General features: G+C 41.8%; 2 protein-coding genes across 7 annotated transcripts in view; one reads left to right on the forward strand and one right to left on the reverse strand.

Moving 5' to 3' along the window:
• Positions 1-710: 710 nt before the first annotated feature.
• LOC110964454 (FUN14 domain-containing protein 1) lies at positions 711-5,871 on the reverse strand. 2 transcript variants are annotated; one of them, XM_022213184.2, is made up of 5 exons: positions 5,728-5,871; positions 5,290-5,458; positions 4,335-4,410; positions 2,992-3,120; positions 711-2,107 (listed from the first exon to the last, which is right to left on the reverse strand). In XM_022213184.2, exons 1-5 carry the CDS (start codon positions 5,750-5,752, stop codon positions 2,030-2,032), a joined length of 477 nt encoding a protein of 158 aa, XP_022068876.1. In that variant the 5' UTR covers positions 5,753-5,871; the 3' UTR covers positions 711-2,029. The 2 variants fall into 2 exon arrangements, with proteins under 2 accessions (XP_022068876.1, XP_022068875.1); XM_022213183.2 differs by having other exon boundaries at positions 2,986-3,120.
• Positions 5,872-6,311: 440 nt separating this feature from the next.
• Positions 6,312-21,994, forward strand: part of LOC110964452 (histone demethylase UTY-like) — a 34,903-nt gene continuing 19,220 nt past the window's right edge. For 4 of the 5 annotated variants that reach the window (XM_022213178.2, XM_022213179.2, XM_022213180.2 and 1 more), the window contains exons 1-12: positions 6,312-6,815; positions 6,953-7,016; positions 14,186-14,294; positions 14,479-14,528; positions 14,995-15,053; positions 17,100-17,220; positions 17,558-17,612; positions 18,332-18,366; positions 19,120-19,213; positions 19,394-19,520; positions 20,533-20,631; positions 20,726-20,945. In XM_022213178.2, coding sequence (XP_022068870.2) covers positions 6,637-6,815; positions 6,953-7,016; positions 14,186-14,294; positions 14,479-14,528; positions 14,995-15,053; positions 17,100-17,220; positions 17,558-17,612; positions 18,332-18,366; positions 19,120-19,213; positions 19,394-19,520; positions 20,533-20,631; positions 20,726-20,945 — 1,212 coding nt within the window. In that variant the 5' untranslated portion in view covers positions 6,312-6,636. Of the gene's footprint in view, positions 6,816-6,952; positions 7,017-14,185; positions 14,295-14,478; positions 14,529-14,994; positions 15,054-17,099; positions 17,221-17,557; positions 17,613-17,673; positions 18,156-18,331; positions 18,367-19,119; positions 19,214-19,393; positions 19,521-20,532; positions 20,632-20,725; positions 20,946-21,994 lie in introns of those variants that run through there. The other variant, XM_022213181.2, reaches the window with a different exon arrangement.

The raw sequence follows: 21,994 nt of genomic DNA on the forward strand, positions 1-21,994 counted from the left end.
ACAGTGGCATGAAACAGATAAAAATTACCAAATCGTCACTCTCAAATCTGAATATCTGCTTTACTGTGTCCTAAAAGATTGATCACTTCATGGTTTGATCCATTTTCTGTCAGTCAACTTACTATGGAGTATTTAATTCCTTCATTTCTGCTTCTTTACACGATAAAATTGTTTAACCCTCCTGTTGTCTTCATTTAAGGGCACCAAAAAAATATCGTTTCCTTGTCTGAAAAAAATCCAAAAATTCAGCAAAAAAAAAAACACATTTCTGAAAATTTGTAAAACATTCAGGAAGAAAATTTCAGTAATTCCTTACAAGTTTTATTTTAAAAAATCCCCCAAATTTGGCAGAAATGTCTTGTAAATATTTTCAAAAAATGAGTAAAAGTCTTCCAAAAAATCCTAAAAACATCTAAACTGATTACACACATATCAGTAAAACTAAGAACATTCTCAAAAAAAAAATCAAGCAAAATTTGTTGGATTTTGGTAGATTTTTTTGTGAATGTTCTCAAGAAACATTTTTTTCCACCAAAAAATTTTCAAAAATTTCCCGAAAATGTGAACATCAGACGTTTTCACTGAATATATATATATATTTCCACATTTTTAAACTTTAAACTTGGTCAATTTTGCCCTGCAGGACAACACGAGAGTTAAGCATTTACATTTTTGTCCCCACCAATCCCTGAAACTTCACACAGAAAACGTTTGAGGTTTTTTTAAAACATTTTACTGTTACTTAAAACAAAATGAGGCAACTTCATTTCAAAAGAGACACAAACCAAATTCACCAAAACTCAAATAGGAGTTATCAAAAAAACGTTAAACAGAAAAAATGAGGGAACGTGATCATACAAAACACCAGATGGAGACATAACAAGCTCTTGCAAAGCAAAAACAACTCATATCTGAAATACTGTATATTGCACTGGTAGAAAAAAAGGCAAAAAATATATATATAAAGTAAGCAACTCGTGATCAACTGAACCGGACTCCTGTGAGTGGATGTCCAATCTAGATAACTGAAGTGATGAAGCACAACTCGGCAGCATTGCTGTTTTGTTATTGCTACACTGACACTATTAAACACACAACGACAACAGTGAGGGCGTGAGGAGTCGCAACTGCTCCCCAGTTATGCTCTTTAATGACCCGACTGGCGGCTCTTTTGGTGTTTAGCTTGTGATGGTGGTAATTAGGGTGCAGCAGATGCTCGGCCTGTCATTAAAGGGCATTGTGGAGCTGGGAGTTGTGTAAAGTACAGGATCTTTAAGAGTCATTGTTGTCTGTAAAGCAGAGGATATTCACAGAAGCAACGTTAACTGGCTCGTGACATGTGTTGTGCATCAGTTAGGAGTTCAGAGTGGAAACTTTTCCAATCCCCCAGCCAGCGTGGCAAATCTTAAAAACCCAACAGACTTCACAGCTACATAAAAAATGCCTCCAGGCACTAGACTGGGGGCTGGCGTTAACTTCCCACTCTGCCGCGTTCCATTATATAATATTTACTCTTGTGTGTGTATTTACAGCTCTGAAAAGGAGGGTTGGCTATATATTTACAACGGCGCCCACACATTGCCAACTTGCCTCTGAGACCAGAATCCTCCAGGCAAACACTCAGGACAATCTAAACTTTTGCAAAAAGCAAACAAATGAATCTGCGAAATTTGTGGCCGCTTGACATATTCAGCAAAAAAGATCCACAGAGGGTCCCACAGAAGAGTTCTTCACAGTACAATCCAGATATGCCAAGAGGGCTCTGGCACACACTCTTCAAAATGTTCACTCAAACAGAAAAAGGAAATAGCTAGCTAGGATGATTCAAAACAGGGGGGGAGAAGAACAACGAGTTAATACCACTGTCACAACAGATCATGCTATGATGTTCAACGTAACCCCCCTGTTCACGTCATTAAACAGATGAACCTTTGAACGGATGGGGCCGAGAGGTAAACAACAGAGAGGAAAGTGACCTATGTCATAGTGTGATTTACAGTAAGTGGAGACTCCAGCGTGTGCAGCAGCTTTAGGAGGCCAATCCCAGGAAGAAGCCACCGACAAACCCGCTGGACAAGACGATGTTCCTCTTTATAAAATCTGTGGCCTTTGGGGAGGGAAAAGGATGGAAAATTCGTCAAAACCAACATTCTGAATCGAATGAGGTTATTCAGGATTAGAAAAAGTGCAAAACATCCGCACTGGTTTCAAATCTCTCTCTTTTGAGCCTGCTGTGTCACAGCTACTGGGTGTAGTAACGCAAACGGAACACTAGAGTGCACTGCTGGTTTGTAGAAGAGAAGGGAAAAAACTCAGAACACATTAACCCTCCTGTTGTCTTCATTTATGGGCCACAAAAATTATTGTTTGACTGAAAAAAAATCCCCAAAATTCAGGAAGAAAATTCCAATAATTTCTCAAAAGTTTTCCTGAAAAGTTTAATTTGAAAAAAATCCCCAAAAATTTGGCAAGAAAATTCTCGTAAATATTTTCAAGAAATGAGTAAAAATCTTTCAGAAAAAATCTTAAAAATATCTAAAGTGATTACATATATATTTGTAAAACTTCTAATATTTTCTTTTAAGAACATCCCCAAAAAAAATCAACCTAAATCCAGTGAATTTCACTGGATTTTGGTTGATTTTTTTGTGGATGTTCTGAAGAAACGTTTTTTTAAACTTTTTTTTTTCCACCAAACAATGTTCAAACATTTCCCAAAAATGTTGAAAATGTGGACATCAGAAACTTTACTGTGGAAATATTTTTTTTCCCACATTTTCAAACTTCAAAACGGGTCGATTTGACCCACAGGACGACACGAGGGTTAAAATACATGCATTAGTTTTTATTCATTACAAATCAGGAAGTATGCTGGGCGTGGAGAATTTGTCCTCATTTAAAGATTATAAAGATTCAGCAAAATTCTATTAAATCACGAGCAAAAAGCAAGCAAGAAAGAAGGAAAGCAAGAGTTGTTACAGGTACCTTTACCTCCTCAATGAATGTGTTTATTTCAGGGGCTGCTTTGTTTGCTTTCTTCTTTAGGTGCTTCTTTGCTTTGTTCACATCCTTCTCCACCTTCTTCCAGTCCACCTGAACGTAGCCGCTGTGATTGGCGATCTGTAAGAAGCAGTCATAGATCATTCGCACTCCTCTGTTCTTGTCTCAGCTCTCAACTTTGAAGTTCAATAAATGTTTTTGGTATGAAATATTATGAAGATTTATGGACACCCTGCAAGCCAGACAGCAAACCAAATTTCCTTCATCGATTTAAAACAAAACATTCAAATTCATTAAAAGTTGCGGGCAATTCTTAAAAGCTACTGTCTTCTGTGAATAATCACTGGTGTCTAACTCTGCAGGTCATCTTTTATTCAATTTAAAGAGGCGACATGAAGCAGCAGTCATCTTTAAAATGGTAGAAATAATGATTTTAGAAGGCATCCAGCCAAGGAGGTGTTTTTTTCTGACCTTGATTAGAAAACACCAACACAAAACTTCATATCAGAATGACTGTAATTGCTTCCTGAGACCCTGACTGTCAGGGCTGCATCAATTAATCATTTAGTGGTCAACTAGTAAATGGACTGCCAACTATTCTGATAATCAATTAATCGCTTTGGGGATTTTTATCAGAAACAAAGTAAAAAATCTTTGATCCCAGATTCTTAAAATTGAATAGTTTCTGGTTTCTTTACTCCTCTATGACAGTTTACTAAATATGTTTGTGTTCAGGAAACACTGATCGACATTTGTCCGTATTTTCTGATTTTAAATTGACTTAACAATGGATTAATCAAGAAAATAATCAACAGTTTAATGAACAATTTAAACAATCAAATACTTGTTTGTCTTTTTTCTCTGTGGGTGCAAAATTCAGTGTTTCTTCGTAACATGAAAGACTGTCGACCTAAATAAAAACTCAGAGATGCAACGCTGTAAAACTAAATATTGTTCAATGTGAATTCACTTTTAATATTTTTAAAATTTCTTACAAACCAGCTGTCAAGCTACTTTTTACATTCAGATCTTCTGGCTGTCTTTGACTCAATCTGCTAGTCAAATTAAATGACGATTGCTTTTAAGTGACAAAATAAGACACTGCGATGCCCCATGAGCATCCAGATGGCCTGTGTCCATGTAGCGCCAGCTGACACACAATGCTGGTCTTTCTGCTGCAGAGAGGCGACCAGCTGAGCAGCATGCTGTGCAGCTGGCATCTTCAGTTGTCAATGAAGTTGGCAAAGTGTGACTCTTACAACGGATGCACTTTGAGACAACATAGACATAGTAAATATATAGTTAACGAGGCCACAGCGTTACGAAGTTGTTACCTGTAAAAGAAGGAAACCTCCGCCAATAGCAGTAGCTGCTATCTTCCCAACTCGCTGGAAGACATAACCAGCACACCTGGAAGTTTTGAGAAAAAGGGTGAATGTTTCCTTAAATGATCAAAGTAAAAACCCAATTAGAACCGTTTAATTCCACTTCATATTTGGGCTTAACTCAAAAATATTATGTTGTAACTTTACTCGCTCCTTACATGAAAAGGAATCTCGTGTGGTTCTCATCTGCTAAAAGTAATCTACTATAAAAGTCTGTATGAGAACATAATTTACTCCGATTCAAGGACTCTTGAACAAAAGACACAGAGTTTGTTGACATGCTGGTGTGACATCTGGACAACAAACTAAATGAGAAACAGGAGAGAAGCACCAACAGGGAAGATCTGATTGCAAAAATGAACACAACATCTGCTTTATGAAAATATTCTGGCTAAAAAAGGGGCGATGTTCACTAAAAACTGGCCCTCTGTCGGCAGTGTCTTCCGATTGATGCCCCCGTATGAGGCAATACAACTTTTTCCAACTATTCAATTCAGCTGTATAAAGCTTTGTATGATGAGTGCGAAGGCAGATCTGAAAGCCATGCAAAGAAAATCTAGTGTTTTTGCCAGTGTAACACCATATGGGAAAGGTTATTTTAACTTTCTGTGCAGATACACTTGAATAAACAATCACTGCAGTCACACTAGAATAATGAATTATTTCCCAATGGCATTATTGAAGTCATCTTGCAGAAAAACTACATATTGCAATGTCAATTTTTCAAATACTGGTGCTGACTTAAATCACATCCACTGAGTCTCTATTTGCTGTGGCATTATCAGTGCTTGGAGCATTTTGTTCTGTTGTTAAAAGTTGTTTATGAGTTTCTGTACTCTTGTCAACAGAGCAGAACATGTTATACTGGATCCACATGTATGACAGCTGTCAGTCTAGTCCTTACCATCCAGTCACTCCTCCCATCATGAGCTGAGTGGCCACAGAATACTTCTCAGCAATGGGGCCGGAGTTGTTCCCAAACACCCTACTCCACCACTGGTGCCTCCGAGCATATTCTGTCAGGTCCACAACCTCGTAAACCTCATCTTCGCTCTCTGGGTCGTCCTGACCAGCTATGAGACAAGAATAACACATTAATTAGCTATCACAGTCCTTGGGGGCTGTCTGTTCTATGTAAATGAGTTCGGAAGCTAATATTAGCTGGCTAGCGTCAAATGGCTCCCAATTGCATGTCGTGCGCACGAGATAAACATTTTCAGAGCCATATATGCACACATATACAGACCATAACCTAATTGCGTTGTCGCTGGTGGAAAATGTGTAAACTAAAATCTTAATTAGGGTAATAACACCGGTATTTCTAACAAACAAACCCACTAACCTTCCCTCTGTTCAGCCGTCGCCATTTTGGAGAGAGCAGTTATGTCACCAGGATGTTGACAATGCTAAGCCCCGCCCCCATCATGATGACGCTCTGCCACGTCAGTTCAGCTGCTTTCATTTCACTTGATTGGACTCAGCAATTTAGCAACTTTATCACCAAAATTATGCAACCTTCCAACCTCGTGTGGGGAAGATATTGTAGAATTAGGATGGGACTTGAGAAGAGCGGTTGGATAGCGGGAAAGGGGCGGAAGGAATGATGCATTGCAGTTCCCGTTTAAACCAGCACTGGGAGAAAACGAGAACTGACATGCAAGTGTCAATATGTATATTGCTGCACACAAGTTGATGTGGAAAATTGGATTTATTGCATTCATGAGTTAAATACGGAGTTTTAAATTCACATGAGAGACGTAATAAGAGGATAAATGTGTTTTTAATGCTTTCAAAGTAGTCGTGGTTTAAAAGATGAGTGGTTTGCGGGGAGAAAATGAATATATAAGATAAAAGAATGATATAGCAGGGAGGTCATATGGGGGGATGCGGACGCTCCTATTGGCTGAAGCGGGGAGAGAGGGCGTGGCCAGAGCGGCGCGTGGGTTCGCTTGGGTGACACAATTATAACAACTTTATCTTCGCGGCCGAAACGCATTTTATTGTCAAATACTCACATCTTGGATATTGTACTCAGTTATTCGCATTCAAACAGCGGCACAATATCACTTTGTGATGAAAAATGTGACGTTTGAGGAGCTACCCGGAGAGCGCTTCTGTCCCCCCGAACGGATTTACTACATCGAATCGCATCTTTTCATCCTGGGAAAAAGTTTTTGATCATTTTGTTTCCTTCAGTTTTCCTTCTTTGATTCAGCGGAGCAAACCGTTCGTCCCCGCGTCGCGATTTTCCATGCAATCGTGCGGTGTGTCGCTCGCCGTTGCTGCCTGCGCTGCTGCTCGGAGTCTCGGCTCGGCTTCTTCTAGTGGTGATGAGGGAAAGAAAATGGCGGCGGGAAAAGCGAGTGAAACAGAGGAGGACTTTCCGACACTGACAGCCCCGGAGAGGGACAGTTTGGTCGGGATCGACAGGTCGGAATAGCAACCCCATGCACTCACATACACGCACAGTTTGAAAATTAATTGTTTTCTCTCCTTCCGTGTCGTATATGTCCCCGAGCCTCTCTGCAAGTGATACTGAGCCGTCTATGTTGTCTTCTTGCTTGCAGCTCACTGTTTGGATTTCAGAAGCTTCATGAAGATGGCGCCAGAACGAAGGCCCTGTTGATGAAGGTACCTAATATAACTGGATGTATTTCACAATCAAGCAGCGCCCTGCTCTACGGGACCCACTCGTACCATCAACTATCGTGCACGACTGTGAATTTGCTCCCCGAATAGCAAGCCAGCACTGAATGCAAGTGGCCCACTCGCTACTGAGACCAAGGCCAGCTAGCCGCAGCCCCTCTTTTAGCCACTCGGCTAGCTCGCTAGTTAGCTCCTCTCATCCGATGATCGGCGACCCTGCACCTGCGGCTAACTCTTATGTTGTGTCGGTGGCCCGTGTAGCCACCTCGCTGTGTCTCATGATTTTATTAGTCTTTAACCTTATCATATGTTAATGTTTGTCAGGCAACCGCCCTTCCCTGTTAGCCGGATAGCTATTCCATGCAGCGTATCCTTGTGTAGTTGCAATTGTACCACCAACAACACAACGTCGTCACGGTTTTTTGTGTAGCTAGAAACGTTGCACTTTAACGAGCAAAGTTTCACGTGTGATTGTGGAAATGCAAGAATTAGCCTGTCCCATCTAACCTCGTCTATATCCCTATGTGACCGATACAACGTTGGTGGGAGTAACGTAGCTTTCTTCAAGGTGCACAAGCTTCACACATTGACGTTATTTGGCGAGGTTAGCTAGAGCCCGTGCGCGTTTGCATTGATTTTTTTCATTAACACGCTTTCTTGCGTTGTTTCTTAGCACTGCGTCGCCTCATTTAAAGCACTTCTGGACGTGTTTTGCTCGTTTTGTTTTGTGGGAGTGCGTGTGAACGAGTTGACAAACGTTACAAGTAACGTTAATGGCTGGCTGCCTGTCCAAGATGGCGGGACATGGCGGAGTGACACCGATAGCTATATAACCAATTTGATGTGGATATATTTCCCAGAATCGTCCGTGTTTGGCTAAAGTGTGTCCCAGGTTTCCTCTCGGGTCTTGGCTCATTGTAAAAATGCGTCTCTGCTGCTGACCATGGTGGTGTCAGGGTCCTTTGTTTACAGTTTCATTGGCTGTGTTTAGCTCTGCATGTGCCCTCGGACCAGAAAGCTGCGTGTTAAACAGCCACTGCCTACCTGTGCGTTACACATGGCCGAGCTAACAAAGAGCAAAGCCCCTTCTCTTGTGAATGATGTGTGGAAGATGGTGCTACTGACAGCTCATGGTTTGAGGGCCCATCCATGAATCCCCTCGCTAGGTGGTGTGGGATACCTAGGAAGTGTAACTACTCCTCTTGCATTAACTGCACACAAGCAGAGAGCCACATACTAGCAAGAAAATGTGGGCAATTAATGCATTTGGCTTGGATAAAAATGCATTGCCCAGTGTATGTTAATTGTCTCCCTTTTGGATTTTAATCAGGGAACAGATGCATTGGCGTTGATGTGTTTTGCATGCCTTGTTTTCTAGTAAACCTGCCATCTTGAAACAGCCCGTCTTGCCTGCTTTGGGGATGTTTTCTCACACATCCTGTGCAACTGCTTTGGTATAAGTGGGTACAAACCGGTTATTTTGTGCCTCATGTGCTGTGATTGTGCTGCCGATGCCGTTTGATAGTGTCATAAGCCTGGTCTTGCTCCATACGCAGCATCTGTCGCCAGACTTTCCTGTTACAACCCTGCTCTTTTTTATACAATACATGCACACAGCTTCTGCAGGCACTTGCTGCCACTCTGGCTAACTCACAGCCTGTGAATTGTGTTGCTGTCTGAACACGGGAGATCCGATTAAATAACACTTAATATAAGCTGTATGGGATACTGGAGAGTAGCATGTGGCTACCTGGGTGTTAGCAACCAGTGCACTTATATCTGCTCACCGTGTAGATGTAAGATTTGAAAGTACTGGACTTAATATTACACATTTATATCAATCAACAATCTCTCCACCCTCACAGGTGTTGTATTTATTAACCAGGTCTTACGAGCGAAATTTTGCAGTGATGCACAGATCAGATATAAACAGAGCTGATACTGATCTAACTCAACATAGAAGATAGTTGAGAAATTTGGTGCAGTTATCTTTTTGTCAGTGTTTCTGTGACATTACAGAAGTGCAATTTTGTGTTCTTCTGTTGTTGATAAAGACAAGATATTGATAAAGACAAAAAGTACATGCAAATACCTAGAGTTTGAATATATATCTGTATTGTCGACCATTAAGTTATACAGAGCACAGTATTGTACATGGAAATTTTAATACCATGTGGCTTTTGCTCTCCCCAGAGGAAAAGCATTAAAGCTTTGTCGCACATCGACTCTTAATAGCGCTCTTGTACACTCACCTGTGCATGGCTGATGAAAACAAAATGGAAAATGAACCACAACGTGACCTCACAAGCCATTAACTTGCAGCGAGATGCTCTTGTTTGAGCCTGCTGAGAATTATGTAAAGCACTCAGTTTGCTCAAGCTCATTTGGTCACATCTTTTTTTCCACGTAGAAACTGTGTTTATGACTCCATTTCCGCTCGTAACTTAATAGTTTTGAGTGATAACCCCGTTTGGCACTTTGTAATAGTCATGTCGCTGCTCTGTTGCTCTGTCTACTTGCAGATGAGAGCTGGTTCACCATTGCTGACAGAACTGGGTCACTGTATCACCAGCAGTTACTAGGTGGTAATGATGTAAAATAGCTAAACGGAAGAGCTGTTCGACTCATTTTTACTTCCTTCGTGTGTCGACATTGTTAGTATGACGCTGTAGGCAATTAGGGTCTTTGACAATTTAGCAGTTTTGGGTGGAGTTTGCCTGTTCTTCCCATGTTTGCAAAGGGTTTCCTCCAGATCAGGCCTACCACGCTGAAAGACATTCCTGCCAGGCTTTAGGAGTGCTCTTGCATTGCCCTTGACTGAGGCAGCGGCTGGGCACCATGGCTGACCTCTTCTCCAAAATAGTTAGGTCATTTGCAGAGGACAGCTTTCCCCACGGGGATTAAGTTAAATAATATTCGCTGCTTACAGACACTTGACAAACTGTTTCACTTAATTGCATGTACACAAGTGTGGTGATCCAGACTGTTCTTCAAAAGTCTGTGTCTTCCATTCATTTGAATCAGTGAAATGGAACTGAAAATAGCGTGTTTCACTTCTGTTTACCTGTGGAAGCTCACTGTCCATGACCGATATCATGGCAGTAAAGTGATGAGTGACGATGTGTTTGGTTGTATTTCTTCTGAGTGAGTGAAAGTCTTCCAAATAGCGGCTACAGACTAGTTGATCTGATGGTGAAGAGTATGTCTACACACTCGAGCAGAACTCCTACTTTTGAACGTGACTCACTGACTTGTTATGTTTACATGTTCAGATTGTCTGCTTGCTGTCTGTAGATCAACAGCCGAAGGTGTATTACCGTGAAAGGATTGAATTAAAAATGTGAAAAGTAAAGATGCATCTTCACAAGTACACTCCATTCATATTAAAGGATACTGAGGACAGCTTAATGTAAACAACATGGTGACATCTGACAGTGAAGCGACCTACCTGTAGCTTCATGTGCACTGATGGTAATTAGTAACATTATCAAATTCTTACATAACACTGTCTAACTGTCCTATTACTGGGCGTTTGACCTAGTTCTCAGCTCATATTAGAAAGTGGAATTGCTGATAATGAGTCGCTGTCAATGTTTACATCACTGGTTTCAGTCTGTGTATATTTCCATCTTACTTCTGTGACACAGTGATTGCTCAGCATTTCTTTTGACCTTATTGGTGTAGTTAAGGGGAAGAAAATGGAATACTGGATGCAGTATTCAGAGCTTTCTGACAGAATGAAAATGCAGTTTTTCCTGCGTAGAGAAGTTTTTGGCGTCCGCTTAAGAGCTTTTTCCAGTGCCAAAGGAAAATCATCAGCACCACACTGACAAGAGAGAGAATTAGTTTGTTAAATGGGGTTTTACTCAGCCATAATGGACAATTTTGTTTTACAAATTATGAGAAAAAAAGAAAAGGCTCAGATTTCTGTCAAATGAGGTCACACAGACAGATTAATAATGCAGATATTGTCGCAGTAAACATGAATTTTAACTCGGTTTTGGACGGCCTTTAAGATGGTTTACATGATGGCAAAATCACATGTGATCTTCTAGTCATCTCCAGTATCACTAAGCCTTAATGACTGTAGGATTAAATGAATGTCGCTCATTTATTTGAGATTCATTTATTACTTCATAAAGCTATGGTTAGATTTGTGCAGTTTGTATTGGTTGATGCATGAATAAAGTCTTTAAAAAAATCCAAGTTTCAATGTTACCAAGCAAGTCTTTGCCCAAATGTTACGGTGCACACAGTTTCTGCATTTAAATAAGTCTGAGCAAACTGTGTCATTACCAAGGTTAAATAATGTTACAGTGCTGTCAGATGAATGCACACATAAATATGCATGTATTTCCATATTTTGTGGATGCATTAACATGTAGGCTGCATCTTGACCTGTGAGTTTTAGAGGTCATGATAATGTTGTGTTAAATGATGGTGCAGTACCTCTTTAAATGTGTTGCTATGGAATATAGGTCAGATTAAATTTGTAATTGGTAAATAAATGGTATTTAAGGCCAAAACTAGCAATTAATTTAATTGTAGATGAGTCAATTAGTTGTTTGACCTTAAAAATGTTAGTCAGTGTTCTCCAAGCACGACATCCTAAAATGTGTCGTATCATCGATGAGTGTTAAAAGAAACCAGTACATTGTTTTTTTAAGAAGCTGAAATCAGCCTTTTTCTAGAAAATATTGCCTGAGCTGATTAATTATCAAAATAGCTGCTGATTATTTTTGAATAAATGCCAACTAATTGATTAATCAGCGAAGCACTGCAGGTCTAATGCGATAATTGGCTAAATAGAGCTCAGTTTCAACTTGTGACTTTACGTTAAACAAATAGAAATGTTGAAATGTTTCAGGCCAGGCTTTGAAATCTATAGAAATGTGATATTATAAGACATCCACAACAGCCGGCATTTATGTCCTCAAACATAAAGCTACGATTCTGGGCTACGGTTGTTGTGATGAGAACATGTGGTTAATGAAAGTACTGTAATTAGTCAGCTTGGGCTGCTAACCCTGCCAGGAATGATTTGGTGAAAAGCCATCATTAGATCAGTAGGCGTTGAGGAAGGTGAAGTAGGCCTCACTGTTCCGTTTAGTTTTTACTCTGCTCCATCGCTGCTCTGTCTAGATAAGACGGCTATATGTACATTTTGTGAGCGCTAAATACAAGTTGAATTCATTTTTACTTATTTTAAACACGACATGCTTTTAGTTTAAAACGATATCCCATAATCCTCGAATTCGTGTCCAACAGTGAATTGTCACGCTCCAAACACCGCTCTGCCTTTGAAATATTAAACGTCATCTTTAAAAGGAAAGACCTTGCATTGAACTTGTGAAGAATAGTTTTTCTAATTCACTTTTTGGCTGTAGAATCGCTCTGACAAAGCCACAGTTCCACAGTGTAAACATGCTTTAGCATTATTGCCGCACATCTGTCCTCGGCCGTTCCATCACTCGCTAGGATTTGCTCCGTTTCCCTTCCCCTGGTGATGTTTGCTGCTACATCCGCCGCTTTGGTCTTTTCACGATGCTGATAACCGTGTAAAATAAATGTATTTGATTACATAACTGCTTTGTGGAAACGGCAACACAACCCACCAAAGGCAAACAGCAAACCTCGTCTGTTTGAAGGTTAGTCCTCTGTTTTAAAAGTCGTGGTCGAGGCTGATTTGAAATAATATCCAGCTCTGTATAAACTTGCAAGTCATTTCTCAGTTTCACTTGCTTCTGTGGCTGCCTGTCCTCAGTTTTTTGGCAGAATGGCGGCCGACATAAGGACCAGCTGTGCCGTCTTTGATGAGCCTGATAGAAGGGACAGTATATGCTTGATGTTGGTGGGCTCAGTCACATTTTTGCAGGATAACTGGAGATTTAACGACTCCAAACAGCCCGTTTCTGGACCTACATCAGTGCACGGTTAAATGCTGCTTTAATCTGAGACAGAAATTGTGCTAATTATAAAGGGGAGAACAGGAAAATGAACAGTTGCATCTCATTTAACCCTAGAATTCTCCATAAAACTTAGCATACCAGGAGCCACAATGCAAAAAAAAATCACTTAATGTTGCTTTGTGAGTGTGCACAAGGTGGACATTAAGCTATGTTGTGTTTTTAAAAGAAATAGAATTTGAGATTGATGAAATGCACACGACAAATCCCTCAACAGGATTAATGAAGTAGCTCTTTTGTACTGTCCTGATGACTGGTATTACACGTCTGTGAATGTCAATAAAAGCACCAGGGATGTTCAGAAGTGTGTTTAACCCCGTAAGACCTAAAATAGAAAATGAGCAACAAAAAAAAAAATGTACAAAAAATATATAAACGCAACTATAGAAAAACAATAGGAAAATAATAAAGTAAAACTAAAAATATAAATACTAATAATGACAATGTGTATACCCAAATATTTAAGAGAGGGGGAAAAAACAAAACAAAAAAATATATACCGGTATATAGAGAGAGAGAAGATGTATAGAAAAATTAGCAAAGAAAATTAATAAAATAAACTAAAAAAAAAAAAAAATATATATATATATATATATATATATATATATATATATATGTAAACTCAAATATTGAAGAAAATTAGCAACAAAATACAAAAAATATAATAATATGTAAACATAAATATAGAAGAAAATGAGCAAAAAAGAAAATGAGCAAAAAAACTGTATTTCTGCAGCAGTGGGTCTTACAGGGTTAAAATAATCACCAGTATAGCTCCTGACTTCATATCTCTCCCCCCTCAGAGGAATCGGCTGCTTTTGTATCCACTGTTTATCTGAACTAAACGATCTGTAATAGATTTTTTTTGTTCCTGAAACATCATAAAAGTAAAATTCCTTATCTCCTACAAACCTACTTCCTGCCGTGATTTTTATCTGCTGAAAAGGATTTGAGCCCACTTGGTCAGAATCTGGAGGCTGACGTCAGCCGTGCTGTGACTTTCAGAAGTTCTGTGTGACATTGCGCTCTGATTTCCACTCTTTGCAGAACACAGACATGGATGGCTGCGTCCTTTTTTTCAGTTCTTTTTCTCTCCCATCCAACCCCACCCCAGCCTCTCTCAAGTGCTGTGTCCAAATGCGTCTGTGACACACACACACTAAGTTGTTATTTTTGTGTTCTCCCCAGGCTGTCCGCTGCTACGATTCGCTCATCCTCAAGGCCGAGGGCAAAGTGGAGCCTGAGTTATTCTGCCAGCTAGGCCACTTCAACCTCCTCCTGGAGGATTATCCGAAAGGTGAGTCATCACTTCTGTTCACCTGCAAGTGACTCGTACAGTTTCTTCAGAGATGCTTGGAAAATGATTTGCTCTGATCTCCATCTTTAGCTTGATCAATCATCCCATTGAGTGGCTTCCGTAGACTGTAAACTGCTCATGATCAGTGGGTTAATTCTCTGCTTGTCTCACCTTCTAATTGCAGCATTATCAGCATACCAGAGGTACTACAGTTTACAGTCAGACTACTGGAAGGTAAGACACACGTGTTGGCATGCTCACATTGATTCTCTCACCTCTTGTCACCCACACACACACATCACCTTGTTTTCTCCCCCGACACATACACAGGAAGCTTGTATGGTCTCAGCTGGGTTAGAAGCTGTGGTTTCAGGTTTCATGTCAGAGTCATTTTGAGTTTTTTCCTTGTTAAAGTGACTCTTTGCGGTCAGACCGAATGCTAGTTATTGGTTTCCCTAATTATTCAACTGAATCAGGTGACCGCAAGGTCATGCGATGAGCCGTCTAGGTGTTAACCGCTGGGACTTTTCTGCCACCTTGATTTTCTTTTCGTTTAGTTGAGTGACAAAGTTGTACGTTTTCATTGCACATCAGGAAATGACACCTCCAAGCACAATTTTGATGACCTTTTTGGAGAAGTTTTGAGAATTTTGTCTGATCTTTTTGAATATGTCTTCTTAAAATTCTCCATCCCTCTCAGAATGCTGCCTTTCTGTATGGCCTCGGGATGGTCTACTTCCACTATAATGCCTTTCAGTGGTGAGTATCAACATTCTTTATGTCCATTTGCATAACAACGGAGCAGCCTAGTGAGTTTAAATCAGTTGTGGGCAATTATTTATTGATGCATTGTGTGTAATTCTTGGGGAAATCCATATGAAGACACAGAAGCCTTTAGTTTTATTTGAACTAATCGAGTTACATGAGGCATTTAATACTATTCTCATATCAGTATGGTCTGCTAGACATACACTTACTTCCATTAATCTGTGTGCTTCTTGTCTGAATGAGCGCTTTGATCACTTTTCTCTGAAACGTAGGCTTTTCAGTCATTTCAGTGTCAACACAGCGCAAGTTTTGAAGTACACACAGTTCAATTTAACAGCTAGACACACACAGGATTACAACACTGCGACCCAGAGGGCAACGCAACAGTCTAGGAAGTGATGCTGTGAAAATGGTGCTGTAATCCCAGCAGAAAACGCTGGTGTTGGATGATCAACCGACCAGTGATGCCACGTACTGTGTCTCTCTCCGTCGCTGATGTGGGGATGTCTGGATGAATGTGTGAGGGAAGTCGGTGAAACCAATAATATTCCATATTCCGTGTCCGGAAAGGGCTTTAGCACAGCTTAGCATAAGGTCTGAACAACAACATCAAAAAAAATCCACCTCCAAAGCTCTCTAATTGACACCTTATATCTCATTTGTTTATCCATCCCATTTATCATTACTCCACGGCTAGGAGCAGTTGCCAGGCAACCAGCGACAAATTACTCTGGGAAAATCACCAAAACACGAGCCGCGTCCAAAATTCAATACTATGTCCTACATATTCAATACATGTACTGTTGCTACACACGCTTCAGTGTCTGTTCAGACACACTGCTGGGCTTAATCACACATCATTTCCTGAAACCCTCGTTGCCGTGGTAACCCACCAACCTCATTCCCTGTTCCTGTGCCGGCATCTGCTTGCCTCATATGAGACAGAACTGTCAACTCATTACACACCGAAATCTGAGACGTAAATTGGAGAGTAGCAGACATTAAAGCCGAGCTGGCGTGTTTGATGACCCCCTTATTTTACTTTACTCCTGAATGGCATTATGGGATATTTTAGCTGGCATAAGTGCACTTGGCATGCTAAATAAACTCACATTCTATTTTAGTTAGTAGTCTGTATGGAATTTCAGATGTAGAATTGTGTGTGTTTTGGTTGATTAAAAGGCAAATTTATCTTTTTAAAAAAAAAATAGAGAAGAAAAAGTGGCTTCATAAGAATCATACGAAGATAAAATATGTTAAAAAATAAAGCAAAATCCCGTTTTTCTACCTGGATTCAGATCAGCCTGTTGTTGGTGACACACAGAAATACTTCATAAATGTCAAAACAAATGACTTGTGCTTTTTATTCCTTGAATAAATCACTCCCATTTGTACTGTACACAGAGTAAACAGTCACTATAGAATGACAGGTCCATTCAAGGGAGATCGCTTATCAAAGAGAAGCTGTGAATGCAAGATCAGGATCGCACGGCTCCGTTGTAGTGTGTGTTTATCTGTGTGTGTGTTATTATCAGCTGGGGAAAAACGCCTTTGAAGAGAAGCTGACTGATGTCGTTTCCATAGTTACGCCACAACCAGTCAGTTGTGGGTGAATTACCAATAAGAATCAGGCCGCTATAAACCTCTGCACGCATAAAAACACTGGAGATGCAAGATCAGCAAATACAGCCGTTGTTCTGAGCAGCAGCTGCAGGCAGATTCCACTCAGATATTGTTGTAAATTCCCACTTAAGTGCCGCCCCTCAGCATTCCTACTGCCACGATAGGATAATCAAAGCTTGCATTTTTGCTTCTGGTTGTCTCAGTCGCTGTGGCAGGAACCTGTTTGGTATTCAGTTCAAGGTAGCAGTCACGCAGCATGACCGGAATGAGCAGCGACTGTCTGTCCAGCCGAGATGTGCTGCAGCTTAGGTTGCGTTCACACCTGAAGTCTGTCTTTGAATGTAAACCTTTATGTTCCTCCCCTCCTTGGCTTCTTGTTTTTGGTAATTATCTTAAAATATAACTCCTTCGCAGGGCGATCAAAGCATTCCAGGAGGTGCTGTACATTGACCCAGGGTTCTCCCGGGCCAAGGAGATCCACCTACGCCTGGGCCTCATGTTCAAGGTCAACACAGACTACGAGTCAAGCCTAAAGGTATGTCCAAAACCGAAGCTCTTCATTCACAACCTCATTATGAAGCAACCAAAGGAGGAGTTGGATGATCATGGACAGCCACTGAAACAGCAGGGATTCTATTCAGTGGCTCTACTGTAGTGTGTGTGTGTGTGTGTGTGTGTGTGTGTGTGTGTGTGTGTGTGTGTGTGTGTGTGTGTGTGTGTGTGTGTGTGTGTGTGTGTGTGTGTGTGTGTGTGTGTGTGTGTGTGTGTGTGTGTGTGTGTGTGTGTGTGTGTGTGTGTGTGTGTGTGTGTGTGTGTGTGTTAATGTGCAATTAACCATGAGAAAAACATTCTTTTTGTGCGTGTTTTCGCAGCATTTTCAGCTGGCTTTGATTGACTCCAATCCCTGCACTTTGTCCAAAGCTGAAAGTAAGCCTTTTTTTCTTATTATTTTCCATGATACTGTCATTCTCAGCCTGCACACTCATATCAATTGCTCATAAAATGGAGGAATCCCTCTGCCTGTACAGCAGTGGGAACAAAAGCAGGGAAACTCGGCATCTCCTTGTGTTTGCCGTCTAGCGTAGAGAGTATTAGATCGTGGTCAGCTGCTTCGGCTCCGTCTAGGCAGACTTGCTGGTATTATTTGATATGCTGCTGCCATCTCATCTCTCCCGCCCCGGTACCTGTTACCTTGGCGACAGCAATATCCTTTTTTTTTTTTCGCCCAGCCTCTCGCTGTTTGCCTTTGCCTCATTGTGTCCCCCTCATTCCTGTTCTCACTCACTCATACGTAGCAAGGGCAGCCCCCATCTTTCTTCCCTCTCTCTCTCTCCCTCTCCCTCTCCCTCTCTCTCTCTCTCTCTCTCTCTCTCTTCCTCCATCTGCTGAGAGTCACTCAGGCAGCTTAGATCAGACACTGCAGCGCTCCAGACAAAGGAAGGTGCCGCCAGGAGCACAGCTACCTATTAGGTTTGGTACTCTTAACGTAGATGGGCAACCTTGGGGTTTCTCGCACCTATTTACTCTCAGCTCAGCACTACTTTCCAAAGACTTGAGAAGACAATGAGGAGGGCTGACTCTGACTCTTGTATTTCTCAAATGTTGAATAACCTCTAACACTTTTTTCCTCTTCTCTCCTTCCACAGTTCAGTTCCACATTGCTCATTTATATGAGATTCAGGTAAGTGATCGCTCTTCTCCACAACCTGCGCTTCAGCTCTGCTCGCTCCCAAGGGCACAAGGCTAGATTTGTTTTCCCGCTGTGTTTTGGGAGAATAAGTGCTGCATGTTGATTGAATGTGCAATACAGAGGCAAAAAGCTCGGTTAGAAGTGTAAATCACGGGGTGTGTGTGAACGCCGGGGATAGCCCTGCTTGTTTTTTTTGTGTGTGTGTGTTTTTTTGAACTAGACAAATTTAGGAGGGAGCAGGGTGCGTGAGTGGGTGGTTTGCGGGAGGGGATAGGAGATTACTCTCAGCCGATCGACGGGGTTGCCACGGAAACAAGAAAGTCTGTCTCCCCCTCTTTTGTATGCTGGTGGTCTCTCTCTCCCTCTCTCTCGCTGTCTTTATGTGGGTTTCAGTGGAGAGGTACAGTAGCTCTCGCCAGCTCGGGGAGCAGCAGCAGAGGCAGTGCTTCACGACTAATTTTTAGTGCTGTGTCAGAACACAACACCGCAGTGGAAGTCTCATAATGTTTGCAGAGATGCAAAAGTGTGACTAAATTTAGACGAGCGGGGAGGGCCATCAGTGTGATTACTTAGGCATTCCTGTCTTGCAGCACAGTGGGAAGATGGGAAACAGAGATGATTTAGCAAAAGTCGTGATTTGAATTTGAATTGATTGTAACTTCTGCCTTTGTTTGCCCTTTATCACCCTCTACCAACCCCTCTCTGTTCAATCCTTTGTCCTGCCTCATTACTTCCCATATCCAGAAGAGATACCGGGCTTCCAAGGAGGCTTATGAGAGCCTTCTGCAGACGGAGGATCTTCCTGCACAGGTGAAGGCCACTACCCTGCAGCAGCTAGGTAAGATCATTTTGTGTAGGCAGTGAAAGCCATGCACACTGATATTCTGCGGAAACTTTATTTTCTTGCGAAACTGAGAAATCTCACGTCCGTCTCAGAGAAAGTGTTGATTCTGAGAGTTGAAAGTTCTTAATGCAAAATGCTGACTGATTAGTTGAACGTTTTTTTTTATTCCCCCAGGCTGGATGCATCACACAGTGGAACAGCTCGGGGACAGAGCCAGCAGGGACAGCTATGCCATCCAGTGTCTGCAGAAATCTCTGGAGGCTGACCCCAACTCTGGACAGTCCTGGTACTTCCTTGGCAGGTGTGTTGCTCATACAGATGATGATCTGAATGATGTTGATTTAGGTGCTGTCATACAGAGTCGGTCTGTCATCTGAGAAAATCCTCTCTGGCACCGTTGTAAGAAAGCAGTCAAATATATAGCCATGAATGTTTTGGTCAAATGCAGAGTTGGGGATGCATTTTTAGAATGAATTATACATCCATGCATCTATTATCTATACACCGCTTAATCCTCATTAGGGTCATGGAGGTCCTGGAGTCTATTCCAGTAGACTTAGGTCACCGGTCTGTCACAGGGCAAACAGTCACACTCGGATTAACACCTATGGACAATTTAGAATCACCAATTATCCTGAGCATGTTTTTGGACTGTGGGAGGAAGGCCATACATGCACAGCTCCATGCAGAAAGATCCCAGGAAGGTGGAAACTAGTGGTGGGGGAAATTTCTGATTCGTCGATGCGTCGCGATCCGGACGTGAACGAATCTGAATCGATTCACAAATGTCCAGATTTCGCTGATTTAAATCTGTTAAAGTAATACAGAAGGTTCCAAATAATGCGGAATAACGCGTCATTTCCAGGACGCTTTGGGATGTGCACCTGGAGCAGACACGCCGACAGGCAAAGAGGAAAACAAACATGGCTGACCGTCATTTACAGTCTTACAAATTTAAAAATTGTGGTTAATGTCTTCTCTGTAATTTTTACGCTTTACAATGTTGTCCCACGGGCAGGATAGGACCCCCTGGCGGGCCGATTTTGGCCCACGGGCTGCATGTTTAACACCCTTGCTCTACAATATGCATACATTAAAGATGCATCAATAATCGATTTACTATCCAATTGTGAGTCGCCCAAAGACTCCCACCCATAGTGGAGACACTAACCGGGGATCTTCTAGCTGCAAGGCAAAAGTGCTAAACCCCAATCCACTGTGCAGCCCATGGAAAATTTTATTTTTTATTTTTTTTTTTTGAAAATTTTTTCCATATCTGTAACACAAACCTGACCAGCATGTGTCTCCTCCAGGTGCTACTCAAGTATTGGGAAGGTCCAGGACGCCTTCATCTCCTATCGGCAATCCATAGACAAATCAGAGGCCAGTGCAGATACCTGGTGCTCTATAGGGTAAGTGATCATTTCAGTTTATCAGCTTTTTCTTTTGCTTTTTGAAGCGACATTTTCCTCTGCCTTTCCCTCATGTGTCCCTTCCATCCTTCAGAGTGTTGTACCAGCAGCAGAACCAGCCCATGGACGCTCTGCAGGCCTACATCTGCGCCGTGCAGCTGGACCACAGCCACGCCGCCGCCTGGATGGATCTGGGCACGCTGTACGAGTCCTGCAACCAGCCGCATGACGCCATCAAGTGCTACATCAACGCCACACGCAGCAAGGGCTGCACCAACGCCACCGCGCTAACCCACCGCATCAAATGCCTGCAGGTGGGTGGAGAGAGGCGGGAAGCGGCCGTAACTGTGGCTGTTTGGATGGCTTCGGTTGGTTTGATTTCACAAATGAGGAAGATGTGGCAGCATACAGAAGTTCAAGTTCAGTCATCTACCAGCAACAGTAGCAGGGATGTCCCCATGGTAGTGAAGCAGTTTAACCCTCATGTCGTCCTGTGGGTCAAATTAACCCCTTTTAAAGTTTGAAAATGTGGAAAAAATATATATTTTCACAATGACATTTCTGATGTCCACATTTTCAGCATTTTTGGGAAATTTTTGGACATTTTTTTGGTGGAGAAAAAGGAGGGTTAAATGTCTGACTTCACTACCCTCCTCCTTGTATTTCTTGTAGTGTCCCGTCGTATTTTGTTTGAAAGTGCGGAGAGGAGAACATCTGCTCCAAACACTCCCTGATGCACACGGTCATCTCATTAATTGAAAATGCACCCTGACGTTTCTTCATTATGTACTCTAGTTTTGCTCCACTGGGTTCAACGTTTTCAGACACTTATCAGGCTAATACAGCAAATACAGATCCATCAACATCACCTGTCTTAGTCGGGGACGTCCCTGATTGCTGGCAGCCAATTATTTGCTCTTGCAGCTTTGCGGTTCACCCACTAAAAGCAGTTTGGTGTGTGGACTGTGGGCAAAGAAAAAACATGAACAGAACTGTGCCACTGACTGATAACTGAACTTCCTTGATTTAGCGTGTTAATGCAACAAACCAGTGCAGGCTGACACCCCTCAGCATGAGCAGCCTCTCCCTTTTCTGAACCTTCCTAAACCTAAAACTCCCTTCCACTTGCATAGGAACGAAAGCATGGGGTTTTCTCAAGGTTTCTTCTGTACTACCATCATTGTGCTCTTCTGCCTTTTGCTGCTCTTTAACATCCCTGTGAGTCCATGATAAAATGGTTGATCCTCAGGGATGTAATTGGACGAGTCTGTTAGGCACAAAGGAGACTTTTGAGGGCCTGGAATCCCACAGGAAAGGAAAAACTAGAATAGAATCTGGTGCTGTTTTAATTCTGATATCCTGT

The sequence above is a fragment of the Acanthochromis polyacanthus genome, chromosome 22, assembly GCF_021347895.1.
Source record: "Acanthochromis polyacanthus isolate Apoly-LR-REF ecotype Palm Island chromosome 22, KAUST_Apoly_ChrSc, whole genome shotgun sequence".
NCBI classification, from domain to species: domain Eukaryota; kingdom Metazoa; phylum Chordata; class Actinopteri; family Pomacentridae; genus Acanthochromis; species Acanthochromis polyacanthus.

What these genes read in the sequence shown, in the direction of transcription:
- LOC110964454 (XM_022213183.2), bottom strand. Translation starts at nt 5,752, where the DNA reads ATGGCGACGGCTGAACAGAGGGAAG. An exon ending in GACGGCTGAACAGAGGGAAG is followed by an intron (nt 5,459 to 5,727) that starts GTTAGTGGGTTT and finishes CTTGTCTCATAG; the next exon opens with CTGGTCAGGACGACCCAGAG. An exon ending in ATGGGAGGAGTGACTGGATG is followed by an intron (nt 4,411 to 5,289) that starts GTAAGGACTAGA and finishes CAAAACTTCCAG; the next exon opens with GTGTGCTGGTTATGTCTTCC.